Below are 15850 nucleotides of genomic sequence, written 5' to 3'. Positions count from 1 at the left end.
TCTCTTAATCAATACTTAGTGATACTTTAACTTTAATTTAATTCTTTACTTGTATTTAATATTTATGCATTCAAAAATACGCGTTTTGCTAATAACTTATTTAACTTTACATAATTTGCCTTACATCTTTTCCTTTTCCCACCTTTTGTATATTCCTGAACTATACACATCTTTCCTTATATTGAATACGAATGCGAAAAGAGTGGGAGAAAAGGAGAAGGTTGTGCTAAGCTGTGAATTGAGTAGCAGCAATTCTGGCATTGACCGAAAACCGATTTGATCGATAAGTGTCGACACTGTTTTACGCGCGTATTTTTCGGTACGTGACCTACCACACCCATCCCCAAAATATCCAGGGTAAGTTACTTTATTTACTAAGTTACTTTCTATTTACGTTTACGAATCAGCAGGTGAGAGGTTTAGATTACCGGTTAAATTCGAATATTGAGTCAGTGAAACCTATGACTTAAGGGTTTTTACTTAATTCCCTCGGGATATACATATTTCGACGGAGTTGACCCACTATCAGTCCCCGTTAAACTCCAAAGCATATTTTATTAAGAGTGAAAACTACAAATAAAGAATCAATTACACAGTCATAAAGAAAAATTGTATCATTCCATTTTATTAGTATGTATGTACATTTATTTACTGTAAGTAAGTAGCTTTTGTTTCTCTTATTAAAAATCAATTTTTTTCATTGTAATAGTGTATATTGTATTGAAAGAAATTTCTGTTAGCTCTAATTATATTTTTTTCATTACGAGAATGAAGTTGTATAATTGGACTCTCGTTAACTGTAAATTCATTAACTGCTAAGGAAGTCTTTTCTTAGAATAACTAGGAGAAATATTATGACTAATTAACAAATTAATATATTTTCGAAAATATAATAAAAATTATTAATTATATTTACTAATGAAATTAGCATTTGTTTAAAGTATGATTTATAATAAGTTGTCTATGCGACCTTTGCAAATAAAGTTTAAATTGAAAAGAGATTAAAAATAGTTTCTTACTTAACTCTCAATAATTCAATATAATAGCGAATAACTGTGTAGGTCTAAATAAAGTCAAAAGTCTATACAATTACCAAGGAGGCATGGTTTAGAAAGGATTTTTGAGGACTTGTAGAAAAGAGAACGATCTATTTCAAGTTTGATGATAGCTATTACTGCTAAGAGTTTCTATTTATTAATAGCATTAAAGTATCTATTTACAAACATATATTTATTATCAAATTTAAAACATTTTTAATCATAAGCGCCCCTTAACAGGTTCGTATTTAAAAATGTTAATAATTTTGTAGCTTCTGTTTTTTTGTTAATTTTACGAGTACCTACACGTAAATAAAACGTCCAACAATTAACCCTCCTTTGAATTAATTTCCAGATGGCATCAATCGATATCAAGCAAGTTTAGAGGAGCCCCAGGTTGATATATCAAACAATCTCTACTAGACAATAGGTCAATTAGTATTCTGTGGGTTGTTTACTCCATTTTCAGTGATTGTTCCAAGCGTAAACACGGTTCAGAATCTGTTTTGTTTACTTTACCTGTCTCGTTCCATTTCAATGCCAATTTTCGTATTGTGCGAACTCATAGGTGCATGCTGAATACAGGATAAGTTCGTTCCTAGGCCCGTATTTTACCCAAATTTTGGTCTGAATGCGTGTGAAAGTTTATTGGGTCCTTCCCTTTTTGATAAGACCCCTTTATGCCTGGGTTTTTTAATATAATTATCATGGCGGCAGAGTATAACATAAAGAATTAAATAAAATGATTTTCACAGATTTCATAAATTTTTTATTCTTTAAGCAACTCATGAGTTACTGGTCATAACAACTTATTTAAGGAATGTATTGTATATGTATGATACGTCAAATTTGCATACGTACGTATTCGGAGGAGTGTATCCAAAATATGGCTCTTTTGCTTTCATTTTTTTATCTTTCGATAAACCCTGCTGAAATAAAGAAACTCTGATTTCTTAAAATATAAAAAAAAATAAATTTTACGTTTATAATATTCACTTATACATTTTAACCAGTTTATAACTATGGAAATAAACAAACGTGTTAAAAAAATAACATTTCACAATTTTTTTTTTTAATTGGATTAAAGGGTTTTTAGACCTATTTTTCAAAACTCGATTTTAGCATTAAGATCTCGACAACCTTAAAAGATAGGAATATGTAACTGGATTGATTACCTTCGGAGATAATTTGTAAAAAAACAAAACATAAAAGAAAATATTCGTTTTTTACGCTGCTGAAGATATACCCAAATAAATATACCTCCACCCTGACAGGATCATTTTTGGCTATATATAAGATATATCATTTTCTTCACAATGACATAGATTGCCCAGAGTTATTATCGAAATTAAAAATTGTGGTTTTCCGACGTAGTAAGGGATATTATACTCTAGTACTAGTACTACTACTAGTTTATATTTCTACGTCAAGAACCAGTCTACTAAAACTTTAATTAATTTATAATATTAGCTCTAATAATGAGGCTCATTTAAATATTACAAAATCTGTCATATGTCTTGATTACTAGGGGCAGTTATTTCTGTGTGTGGTTTTTTTTTTGCCTTTCTTCTTTGCTTTCTTTTTTTTAAATAGTGACTTTATTTGTTTTAGCTATTATTATTTAATGGCTAAGTTTTAGGAAATTTTATGTTAGGTTTCGTATGTTTCTTGTTATATTTATCTCTTATTTGAGTTGCTTTTTCATTATATATTAAGATATTTTCTTTCTTGTAGATGGGTCTGGTTGACCTGTAAGGCCTATGATGTAAAATAAATAATTAAATATAGGAAATTTAATATGAAAAATCTGTACAATCTAAATATATTTTTAAAGTTAAAAAAACACAATTTTCTAAATTATTTCATTTTTTTTTATCTCCGCCTGCAGCACATAAATATGGAGTGAAAATTAATAGACACCAAAGCGTTATTTATTAAAATGTAACGTAGTTATTCGAGTTTGTTTTAACTGCCATAAACAAATACAAGCTTTAAATAAAACAATTGAAAATCGCATATTTCCAATATTTTCAACGTTCGATTTTTTTATGTATTATGTATTTAGTTTTTAGGATATTATGAGCATACATTGTTTTCTGTATCGAGATATATATATCAAATAAATTGATTTTAATAAAATTTTGTCAAGAATTTAATAGTGTAGTCGAATGAAAAATTACTTCTTTATTAGAAGCTATTAGTTTTAAAAAATATTTAATTTTGTTACTATATATAAAATATTAAACAATAAAATATATATTTAAAAAAAATGTTTTTTTTTACTAAATGGAATTATTTTTGGTTGCAAAGTTACTTAATGGTAAAAGCGATTGATAAAATTATCTTTAGCAATACATAAGAGCTTTAACTAAATATAAAAAAGTCACGTAAAATTCAAAAACTGTAAAAATAAACAAACAAAAAATTAAATAAATATAATATATAAAAGTACAAAACAACACAATAGGCACTATTCGTATACTTTAACAAATTTTTATAAAAATTAACAAAAATTAACAGATAAAAATTTAATAAACCTAAATATTTATTGGTATTGGTATACTACGTTCTCGTTTTCTTGTGGCTGAGGTCTGTGAGCTACCCTTTGGGCACCAACCTACAAAAAAAGCGTTACTTAGTCGTAATTTAAAGTAGCATCATAATATAATTGTTTTACAATAAATAGTTTTTTTCAATGCGATTCTTCCTTATAAAAGCATATTATACAATCTAGATTAACAGGTAGTTTGTACAAGATTTGGAATTATTTAAAATGATATTCTTATAAGAGTGTTACCTGAATATATTGGGGTTGATGTTGTTGAGCTCTTGCAGCCAATTGTTCGGGGTGCTGCCTTGGTAGTTGCTGGTACTGAGGCTCTGGTTTTGGAATTTTAATTTTGATATCTGTAGGCTCCCTCGATACCTTAAAGAGGTAAAAAAATATATTCTTTTTATATTTGGCAACAATTACATTGCAAAGTAATGCATAAATACTAGCTTTGTCAGTTGTTGAGTTGGCAACTATATCATCTAAAAAAATCAATGCATTCTTTATTTCTTGTCAGTCCTTAGTACTCTATGAGAAAAGGTTAAAAACATAATTGTATAAGTTCCTTTCCCATATATTGGGCAAACCTGCGATTAATTTTCATAAAATAAATTTTTTGCTACAAACTGACAAAAACAGTTACAATTTTAACAATTTTTATGTTCAGAGCAAAGCTATAGAACCAATGTCCTTTTGTACATTAGGTACATGACTCCTATAGTAATATTTATATATTTAATATTTGGTGTTATGAAGGGCCAATCTTTTCCACTTGTTTGATTTTATTATGGCATCTATGAATTTTTTTTTAAATTAGAAAATTAACTATATGAAAACAGTTACTAAAATTAGATTTTAATTATTATTAATTCATAAACAATAAAACTACAGCAAAAAAATAGGGAGATTATAGACAAAGCTAAGAAAAAAATGTATTTTTCTGTTATTTAAACTGACAGTTTTAAAAACAAATTAAATAACAAAATATTTTCTTTTATTAAAAAAATTAATAAATATTCAATTTTTAAAAATTCTAAAATATGCCATTGATATGCCCGTCTTTAAAAGAGGTGATAAGCATGGATAAAGTGAAGACCAACATCTTAGGCTTCATCTTTCGGCTTTTTCTTAAAAATATTTTAAAAGTGCTCAACTTCTAGAATTTTCTACTATTTAGGAAAAATAATTATATTTAATAAAGATATTTTTAAAAATAGTTTAGTTTTCAAAGATATCTCAAAATTCAGTTCTTCTGATTTCTGTAAAACTTTTAACTGTATTTTGTTGCAGTCTTCGTTTCCTAAAAATCTTTTGAAATCGGTCCTAAGATCTTACTTTTACTTGTTTAGTCTTATTCAATATTCCTATAAAGCTCATTTTATTCTCTTTACTTACGTACCATGCATTATATTTTACTAAGAATACCTAAAAAGCTTACTATTCACTATTACCATTTAATATATTTAATTATTTCTTGGGAATAGGCTATGAAGGCCGTTGCAATAATACAACGTATAACAAAAATTAGTGTTTTCTATTGCATTTATTACTTTTAAAACATTCTTTCTAGAAAAATTTATGTCGAAACTCATATATAAGCAGGTGTGCAAACTAAAGCATCTAATCTTATAAGGTTGCATATCAGTTTGCCAAACTTGTAAGCATATAAGCCTAACACACTTAGTTATTATGGTCTGGAGAGATTCAGGGATAACGCTAGATGTTTGGCATATTCTCTTTTATACATTGTTCAGTAGTATAAGGAATTTACTCCTAATCGTGTCTTCAGTTTCTTTAGTCAAACTTAAGGTTAAGTTTACCTTATTCAAAAAATAGTTTGTTCTTGTCTTTTAAATTATCGTGCTATTTTATTTTGAGGTCATGAATGTGATGAGCGGCTTCATAATGTAAACCTATTTTATAATTTGGACATAATAAATCCGGAAAATAGTCTAATTAAAGGTCGAAACATCGGCATTTCTTCTGTAGAATAAAATTAGCTTTACTTGACGTCCTAAACCTGTTACACTTATTTTCCATTAAAATAGTAGTTAAAGCATTTAGAGCTACTTCAGAAATTATTGTACAAAATTATAAGCGGCGACGATTATCGTTATCTTTGATTAGAAAAGTGAAGTTCTACGTAGACGTTATTTATATTGTTGACAAATTATTTTTACCGTAACGATATTGTAAACATCGATAATTATAAATTTTGCTACTAGATCATTCTTCTTTATTTTGAAATGATATAAGTGGTACATCGCACGATGCCTAGAAGGTTAGCGGAAATTTTCCAGAACAGCGTTCTACCGAGTATATAAGGAGCCGCATTGCAGCTAGTTATTACTTCAGTGAAGTGAAATTCAGAATGTTGTAGTAGTAAGTGTACTGTAATAGTTGATATATCGTAAGTGATCGTGTTTTCGTAGTGAATTGTGTAAATAAATTAATTAACTATTTTCTATTGTTTTAATGCTACTATATTGATTTCCAAATTTTCGTTATATTAGAATTTACTTAATGCATAATTCGTAGTAATTTGAGCGAGATAATTTCTCTTCAGGTACTAAATATTCCACTTTTTATTTTTTACTAAACCAAATAAACCTATTTTTTTTATTATATCTTGAACATATTATAAGTAATGTATATGTCTATCTGCATGCATAACATTAAACAAAAATGCTATTGCTTTTTCACACTGATTGTTTCTAAGCTATGTTACAATTATTTTCACTCTTTTCGCTATAGAATAAACCATTCTTATTGAATTAAAAAATTACATAAATGACGAACAAACTACATCAACTGCCTTACAAAATTTAATTGCAAATTGTCGACTAATAAATATATTGCTCCTAGATCGGTTTTTTGTTAACGAAGCTAAAATAAGAGGTCCTAAAATAAGAGGACAAATTTAAATATGATTTTAAAGCGTAACTGAAATTTAACCCAACAAAGCCCTATTTTATACCATTTCAATAGATGTGTGTGTGTATATCTTCTCATTTTAAAAAATAAGGGTAAAGTTATAGTGATGAAGTTTATGTGTTTCTCAGAAAATAAAAGTACTTATATGCATCTGAGACCATTTTCTATAAGCTACCTTTTTTACATATATTTAGTGCCGAGGCAACAATGAAAACTTAATCTACGCTAAAATATACAACTATAGCTAAAAATCTTGTTGTGCTATAATGTATATGTACTTAAGATTTTGAGAACGTTTTAACAATTGCATTAAAAAGGCTAATAACTTAAAATTACTTTATAGTCAACGACATCTACTTAATACAGATCTTAGAAAAGTTCTATGAGACAGTCTTGTATCATAAAACAATATTGCATGTGTATAATACTTGCTTTCTAACAAGACTAATAAATAAACTGAAAAAGCACGATAGAGGTGTCAGTAATGATTGGAATTCGAGTGATGAAGCGGTTGGATAAGACTAAAAGGAGGTAACTATATAGTTATATGTAAACAAGTTATATTTAAGAAGTGTTAAGGGTATCTATACAAAAAAGTTAATTTTAACGCTTATGACGTAAACTTAGGGAATATAAACTTTATACCACCTCCTCCACATTAAACATGTTTATTTAAAAGAAGTTTCAGTTACTTTATTATCTTATACATGTCATATCTTATACACAATATAGTGCCATACCTTGCAATCTAAGTTATCTGTCCCAGCATTTATTTAAGCGTAGAATTAAGAGAATCTTTACAAAATTAATTAAATCCTCTACTTTATAATGTACATTTTATGTAAATTATAATTTTTTGTCCTCTTTTAATATATTATTTTCTCTAATTAGTTTATACACTAATGTACATTTACGCATATATTTATTAGAATAATCTTAAAACGTAATATATAGTTTTAATCATTCAGCAAGACATTGTTATACTATTATTACTCTATTGATGCAAAGTACATTGGCTGCATGGAGAAGTAGTATAAGTCTTATGACAGTTTGGTTGGTAAATGTTAGAAACAGCTGATATCTCGTAAAATTTAGAAATTTTTAGTCAATATACTCTAGAGACCACCAACATAAGGCAATAATAATATGCTTGTAGTCAGTCTGATTTTATGTTCTCTAGATTTTTAAACAAGATGTTGATAAGAAATAGAACACCAGGATGCAATGTTCTGTAAAAATGGCATTTTCAATTAAATCCAAGATTTTTGAATAACTCAAACTAATTCTTTAACTTTAAAATGTTGGCTTTTTAAAAAAAAAAACAGCATTTTTGTTCTTAATTATTTCATTTTAGACTATTGTCCTACTTTCCTAAAATTGCTTTAGTAGACATTGGCTATAGAGCCTCAGTATTAACTTCATCTTTCTACACGTTCAAATTTAACTACATATGGCAAATTCAAAAGGTATCTAGTATAATTACAACTTATATTATATCCTAGATATGTATTGAAACATACAACATGAAGTGTATTCATTATGCCCTTTCAAGTGCTGTATCCAGATGGGAGCAGAGAGAGCACTAAACAATAATTACTTTGACCATGTAACATTATCCGGTCATAACTAATAACACCATTTTGACAACAACATCATTTCACCTGTCACTGAACTTACCTATAAATTATAGCATTATATTAATTAAATGGAGACCACAAGGCTCAATGTACGTCAGTTGTATCGAAATTATATTAGACTGAATATACCAATTAATTCAAAAATATTATTTAATTACGATGATAGTAGGCGTAATGGAATAATAATTTCTATTTATTCAATGCGTCATAAAAGGTAAATTAGATATATATTCCTTAACGAGTTACGTTCAATTACATTTTGGTAATATACGTAAAAGGCTTTAAAGGGAAGAAATACTTAATGCGATGTAATAGGAGGCGAATGTAAATGGAATTTGAATATGCCTTGTTACGGCAGGAAATCGAAGATGTAAAATCGGATGTACTATGGAGATTTGCATAATGGAGTTTCGATTTTAAACTTAATGGAAAAAAAGAAATCTATATATATGATATAATGTCTGTATAAATTTTATCAAATAAAATAAAACATCAAGCAGAAGGAAGAAACCTTGAATATTAAATATCCATAAAATAAAGTTTTATAAAAGTATGCCCTAGCTACGCGAATCAAAAATGCATACAATACTAAAGCCATTGTGGCTTCCACAACCACTCTTCTCTAACCTTTTCTTTTGTTATGCAGACATGTTTCTACTTTGGTGCTTCATTCAATTTTACTTTTATATCATGCACATATTGCAGACACAATGTTGTCGGGATTTTGCACAATAGAGCTCCATCTGTAATAATTTGACATCGGGGGCTTTTAAAGGCATATATACGGTTTGCGGAAGCCCCTTCATGCAAAACGCTTGATTTTGTACGGCCGTCCAATAAATATAAATTTACCGGAATCGGAATTAGTTAGATATGTTCTTTTTGGTTTATGATTTTTAAAAATGATATAATAGATTTAGTTGCATTAGGTTGAATAGAAAAGACTGAAATAGAAGTCTTAAAGTCTTTATATCATACTTAACAATATAGGCTTAAGTAAGTAAGTCAATAAAATACATCAAAGATCTAATCAATTAAAAAAATGTGTAATTAGAGAAAAAAATCAAAAGAGACTTACTGTGTCATTTTAAATACTTAATATATTTTTTCCGATTAAAATAATTACATAAATATGATATATTCCTTTATCAGGGCTAAATCAGTTTTTGCAGCAGTTTTTTTGTTTAAAGAAAACTTTACCACTATGGTTTTAGGAGTATGTAGCTATATATATATACAGCAGCGACCTTCGAACTCAAATTTCCTCCTTCAGTTTATCTTGGAGGATCTGTAGAAAGTATGAACTTTCCTCTTTTAACTCCAGTTTATTGACAATAATTCCTTTAAAGGCAAAGTTATTATGTTTCATTTATGATCTTATTTTTATATAAAATTCTTCAATTTTAATTAACAGCAAATTTCAAGGAATTTTCATAGATCAAGACTTAAAATTTCACGCACATACAAATCTGCTTGAAAGAGGTTGTCTTAGGCTTAAGATCACTGTTCAGAAATTTGGCTTAATTAACAAAAATTCACTTGTTAAATCTTATCTTCGAAATAGTATTACTGTTTGGGTAATACCAGCAGTTTCTTAATTTAAATTCTAGGGATTTATGCCAACCTCTTTTTCGTAAATAGAAGTTTTTAACTATTTTATGTTTGTGTATACTTAAGACGGCTTACATACTAGATACAGGGAAAGTCTAGTCCCAAAATTATAGATACAGAGCAAAGATGATAGATAGTAATACTCGGTACCTAAACAAGAATCAAATGTTCTTTTAGAAACATTAGCATTAGTTAGAAAATAGGTCTATTAGGAATGCATATCCATCTTTAATAATTTTTTCCTTTACATCATATATTTTAAGACTGTTAAGACCTTTGAAAAACAGTTAAAGAGGCTGCTGACTGATAAAACTTTTTAATCTTTTGGGAAATTTGAATAGACTTTCATAGAAGACTATGATGCATCTTCTGTATATTAGTAATTTTTCTTAATTTCATTTCAACAGTTTTTATGCCATTTTAATTTAACTTCAAAAACGATAGATTATTCGGTGAAGTGTCAGTTATGTCTTGGAGAAGAATAATGACTTACTGTCAGTATGAAAAGTGAATATAGATAATGGCTGTTTGCCAGTAACAGGTGATACTATTTGGCCCACGCATTGACTAGAATTTTACTGAATATTGGAAAAATGTCTTTGTCGATGATCAAACAATGTTGTGACTCTCTACTTATTTTCCTATATAATCCTACCTATTTGTGTTTTCTTTAACAAGAGGCAGTATTTCATCAAGTATAAAAGGCAAAATTACGCACTTTCACTTACTTAAATATTATAAAATTTAATTACAGACAGCGGTCGAATAAGCAGCAAGAATCTGATAATGCTTGCAAGGATCCTCTACATATTTTTCTTTTTTACGTTTAAAGTAAAACACATCACAATTATATTTAAATTTGTATAAGTATAACAAGTTGAAAAAGAACATGAAAAGGGAGGTCGAATAAGCAGCAATAAACATGAGTTCTCCACTACATATTTTCGTATACACTTCTTTTTTATTTTTCCAATATGCGATTATTTCATCGGGTAGAAAACGTAAAATTACACGCCTAAACGTTAAAAAATATATTTGATATGACGGTCAAATAAGCAGCAACAATCCAATGTTTTTGAGAAACCCCTACATATTTTTATTTTTTTTAAATTTTACATTGAATTTGTTACTATGCCCTATACACTAATTTTCTGGCAGATAATGCTAGGCCGTATGTTGCTCAAATTGTGCAACATTATTTTATTGAGGTTAGAATTAAAACTATGGATCAGCCAGCAAGAAGTCTTGATATTAATCCAATTGAGAATATTTAAGACATGATCTATTTATGTTTTTAAATCTTTCGATTATTTTGAATTAGCATATTAGACAGACTGAATAAATGGATTAAAACAAAAGGAAACCTTTAATTTTAAGCATAAATAGTTGCTGCCCTGCTGTTATCCAAAATAGCAGAGGAAATATCCGTTTTTACTTATTTTTTAAAAATAGTTTATAACTTTTTAATTTTTTAAATTTCTTTTTTTTTTCTTAACGTCTTATAAATTTTAATTTTTTAATAATCTCGTTAATTTGAGTATGATTTAAAAAATCATTTTCAAAATATAGTAGTGGTGCAGTAATTTTACTTTCCATTATATAAATGGAATAATATATTCTCTTCATATATTTTTATTAAGATCTTATGGAAATTTAGAGCCATTTTAATTTTTTCGTAAACTATGTATCGCGTGTATCTCAGTTTTATAGCTTGGAAGTGATTTTTGATTATCATCCTAATATCTTCAGAAGGAACTCTATTTGAGACATACATAAATACATAAGAAAGTAAGAATGTGTAGGATCTAATAACTATTAAATGGCATACTAAAAAGTTTTAATAAGCTATTCAAAATGTTGACCCTTTTCATATATTTGTTAATATTTATTATATAAAAATAATTAATATATATATATATATATAAATTATTTTTATGAGTTATGTTTAAGAGTTACTGTATTAATTTATAAAAATTATCAACAAATCTTATTAATAAAAAATATTATTAAATATTATTTTGCTTATATTAAATTAAAGATAAAACGTTGTTCCCCAGCTAAAAATCTTGCATTATTTATTATTGTTACTAGAGAAAAGCAGAATCTTATATAAAAATTAATAACAATGGTACAAAATCTATATGATTTATTTATTCTTTGTGCTCTTGCCAATCTCTTTAAATTTTTTAAAATGAAAACATTCAATTACCTCAGCTTTAAAACCATCCTTAGGGTGCGCAGTATATTTCACAGTTCTAATATAACCATCGGCATCTACAACAGAGTAGCTCCCAGTAATGACTTTACCGTCTCGCTCTTCTTTTCGTGTCTGATAGTTAGTAAATTGATCATCCTTCACGTCGAAACCAAATTGATATGATGGATTGGGCTACAAAAAAAAACCATCATTAGTCCTTATTTTTAACACTTTAATATTTTGTTATAAAAAAAAGAAATAAGAGCAAATTGAAATTTTCCCACGAAATATAAAACCGATTACTACATCAATTAAGTTAATACATTAATATCCAATAATATAAATGATTAAATAATAATTATAGTTGAACAGTTCGAAAGGAAATTCATGTTACGGTAACGAACGTATAAAGTGATTTTATTAAACGTAAGAATTGTGAACTTAATATAGACCACTTTCACATCTTATGTAACATAGTATTTAAATGCCGATAAATAAACTATGGGGGCGGTATATGACTGTGATGTTTATAGAGAGTGATCTAGATACATTTTCTAATTAGAATATAGTAATGATTTATATATAAGTAAGGCAATTTGCAACAACAATAAACAAGTAGACAATTTTCTCGTAAAATGAAGTAATAAACGCGAGGAATTTAATAGTACTATTGAGCAATCTGCTATTATAAATTTATGTTAGTCCAAGGTTATGATGGATATTGTGTATTTTGCTAGCGGCAAACGGCGAACAGCCAAAGTCGTAATCCAGAATTAAGTATGGCGTAAATCAAATTATCTGGCATTATTATTTCTCAGCAATAATTCCCTTTATGCTTTTAGCTACTGGGTATTCGAACCATGAAAGATTATGCGTTAATATAACCGGGTGTTATGTATGGTTGCAAATGAGCTTTAATTAAATTTAGGATGATGTATTAAGTTCATGCAGTTTCATAAAGTTTCATGTGGGCTCGTTTTGTTTTTTAATATAATGGCTTAGAATTGTGTTGTAACTAAGGATCAGTATATAAAAATATATTAAAATTAATAAAATAATTTGTATATAATTATCAAAAATTAAGTACGTATTTGCAAATACCTGAAAATTTTTTTTTAAATATTCCTGCAAATTAAATTTATGCTGCAAGTGTTCTCCAATCTTCATATTAATAATGTTCGTTCGTCTATTTATGTCTGTATGGTTCTTTTATGTTTTTATGCGTTATGCTCTTATTAAGGAAAATATTCATGAGTGAGAACAACAATTTTGTATTTAATAATATTATTTTAATTATATTCGCAACAATCCAAGCATGTAATTTAAAAATTTGTCTTTTTTTCATTTTTAGTTTTGTCAATGCAGTAAAAAGGCTCCTTTACTTGAATATAATAGTTTAGTTTATTATTCTATACTCACGAGCCACCCTAATTCTTCAAATTAACTTGAAAATTAGTATTCTTCTATATTTACATAATTTAAAAGAATTTTAAAGACCGGGAAGTTATACATAAAAGACAAACAGCATATAAGAAGTACATACATCAAATTTTTTTTCAAAAATATAATTGCATAATTATTAAAAATCTCTATTGTTAAATAGCGCTGTAGAATTTGTATGCTTAATAAATAGTTTCAAGCGCTACTGTATTAACTATAGGAGACTATACACTATAAAATATTTCTTATAATAATATTCCGTTCGAAACAGATTGGGGAAATTATGGGAGATCAGGATCTATAATTGTATGACCTTATCAAACAGATAGTCGTATTAAATGAAGAAATAACAGAATAGATAAAACAAACGAGCAAGGAAATAAATACAGTAAATTAAGAAATTTCGAAAAAACTGCAAAATATCAGAAGAGAAAACAAAACATTAAAAGAAGATAATAAACTCCTAAGAAAGAAATTACAAAAAGTGAAAAAGGTAACAAAAAAATATAGTTTAATGGTGTATAATCTAGAGGAACAACAGAATAAATTTGGGGATCTTTAGAAATTCATCATAATTTTAAAAAGTATTTGTGTCCAAGATTGCTAGTTTTTATTAAAATAACTAATTAATAAATTATATAAACATATGCAGTCTTGAAAAACATTTGACACTAAAATTAAAATTCATTCATTCAACGGCTTTATAAAAATTTCAAATTATTGTATTCACTGAGACATTCTTGCTTAATGATGTGGCAAGTTTGAATATTCCGCGATATATGTTTATCTATAATGAAGTTAAAATTTCAGGTATAGCACTGTTTTTTATATTATATTATTGAATTATTATCGAAATACAAACTTATTATCAGGTAGCGATCTGTCACTGGCCGCTACCTGATAATAGGTTTGTATTTCTTTAAATAGTACGGTCGCTAACCACAATTATTATATTATATATATAGAGGAAAATTTGAAATTTAAATTTGCTTTGGAGACTATAGCCCAACTAAATGTCATAAAGTTATTTATTAAATTTCAAAATATGAATGTATATATCTTAGGCCTATATAAATTGCCTTTCTGATGAAAAACTATTATTCTCTAGAAACCCTTAAAAAAAAATTAATATCGATATGCTTGAAACTAAGCATCTAACTGAAGAATACAAAAAGTTGTTATGAGAAAGTGGGTGTGTGCCCACAATAGATGATATAACAAAACCCAATTCGTCGATGCATTGACCACATATTCGATAGATATTGCACAATTATTTACACTTAAAAATGGATAACCAGATCGTTACTCTATGGCTCTACACTTTCCTTTAAAAAACACTCCGAATTTCTCTAATAAAGCAATTAGAAATTACAAACAAAAATAAGTAATTGAAAAACTTATTATAACTTTAATTTGGATAAACGTGGAATAAGGTTTATTTAAAACAGAATGCAGATTTTATGATGAATAACATTAATAAATATTTAAAGAATATATCGAATCTGCAACAATAATAAAAAAATTAGAATTAATACATAAATGTTTAAAAATTAAGATTATGCGCGTCAATACAAGAACACTTTAAATAATGTGCTTGACCAGGCCTATATTACATATTATAAAAGTAAACTGGATAAAAATATGAAGCAAACCCATAAACTAAGAGTTTTAAAAAGGTTTTAAGTAAGCAAAAAAAAGTAAGAATTTTGCGAGATTAAATTTAATAAAAAAAACTATATCTGATAAAAAAAATATAACAGAATTTTTTAATCATAAGAATCAGATGCAAAAAAAAATTACAATGATTTTATGTCAAAACTATCAAAAACTCTTTAATTATCACTCATTGTTTTTAACATCGACCAATAATAGAATACCATAAAAACCATGGACTCTTAAAAAAATATTTAGTAAAAGTCCTTGTAGCGATAGAATTGGAAACGAAGCATTTAAAGAGTATTAATAATTTTTACAACAAACTATAATTAAGCACATTTTTAAATCTGGAAAGAAATGACCACCATCGAACTATAGGTCCATTTTATTTATATATACAGCCAGCAAAATCATGAAAAAAAAGAAGAAGAAGAAGAAGAAAAAAATATTCTTCAAGAACAGTAAATTCAAGATAAAAATATTGATAATAGTATCAGTTTAGAAGCAGAAGTTATTTGCGGAATTTTTTCCCGTATCTCTTATAATAAATAATTAATTTAATATTTACTTTGTTAATGATTCTGACTTTGTTCCTTTGTTGATAACTGCAATATTATATAAAGCTAACGACAGTAAAACTCTAAATAAAATAATTAAACAAGACCTAGCTGTAATAATAAATTAGTTTAGTAATTATTTTTTCACAGTAAACTTTTAAAACACATACTTTATACCATTTGGATCTTGCGATTTTAAAAAGAGAGTCACTTCGTCACTATCAAGAGTT

The 15850-nt window shown here is 27.2% G+C and overlaps 1 protein-coding gene across 1 annotated transcript in view; it reads right to left on the bottom strand.

Moving 5' to 3' along the window:
* Positions 1 to 3457: 3457 nt before the first annotated feature.
* The window catches only part of LOC126739612 (uncharacterized), a 30603-nt gene continuing 18210 nt past the window's right edge, over positions 3458 to 15850 (bottom strand). The window contains exons 5-7 of the mRNA XM_050445366.1: positions 11980 to 12159; positions 3835 to 3963; positions 3458 to 3654 (exon numbers count right to left, since the gene is read on the bottom strand). Coding sequence (XP_050301323.1) covers positions 3583 to 3654; positions 3835 to 3963; positions 11980 to 12159 — 381 coding nt within the window. The 3' untranslated portion in view covers positions 3458 to 3582. The remainder of the gene's footprint in view (positions 3655 to 3834; positions 3964 to 11979; positions 12160 to 15850) is intronic.

This window comes from Anthonomus grandis, chromosome 8 (genome assembly GCF_022605725.1).
Source record: "Anthonomus grandis grandis chromosome 8, icAntGran1.3, whole genome shotgun sequence".
In the NCBI taxonomy this organism is placed as follows: domain Eukaryota; kingdom Metazoa; phylum Arthropoda; class Insecta; order Coleoptera; family Curculionidae; genus Anthonomus; species Anthonomus grandis.
This window is presented reverse-complemented; position numbering and strand designations above follow the sequence as displayed.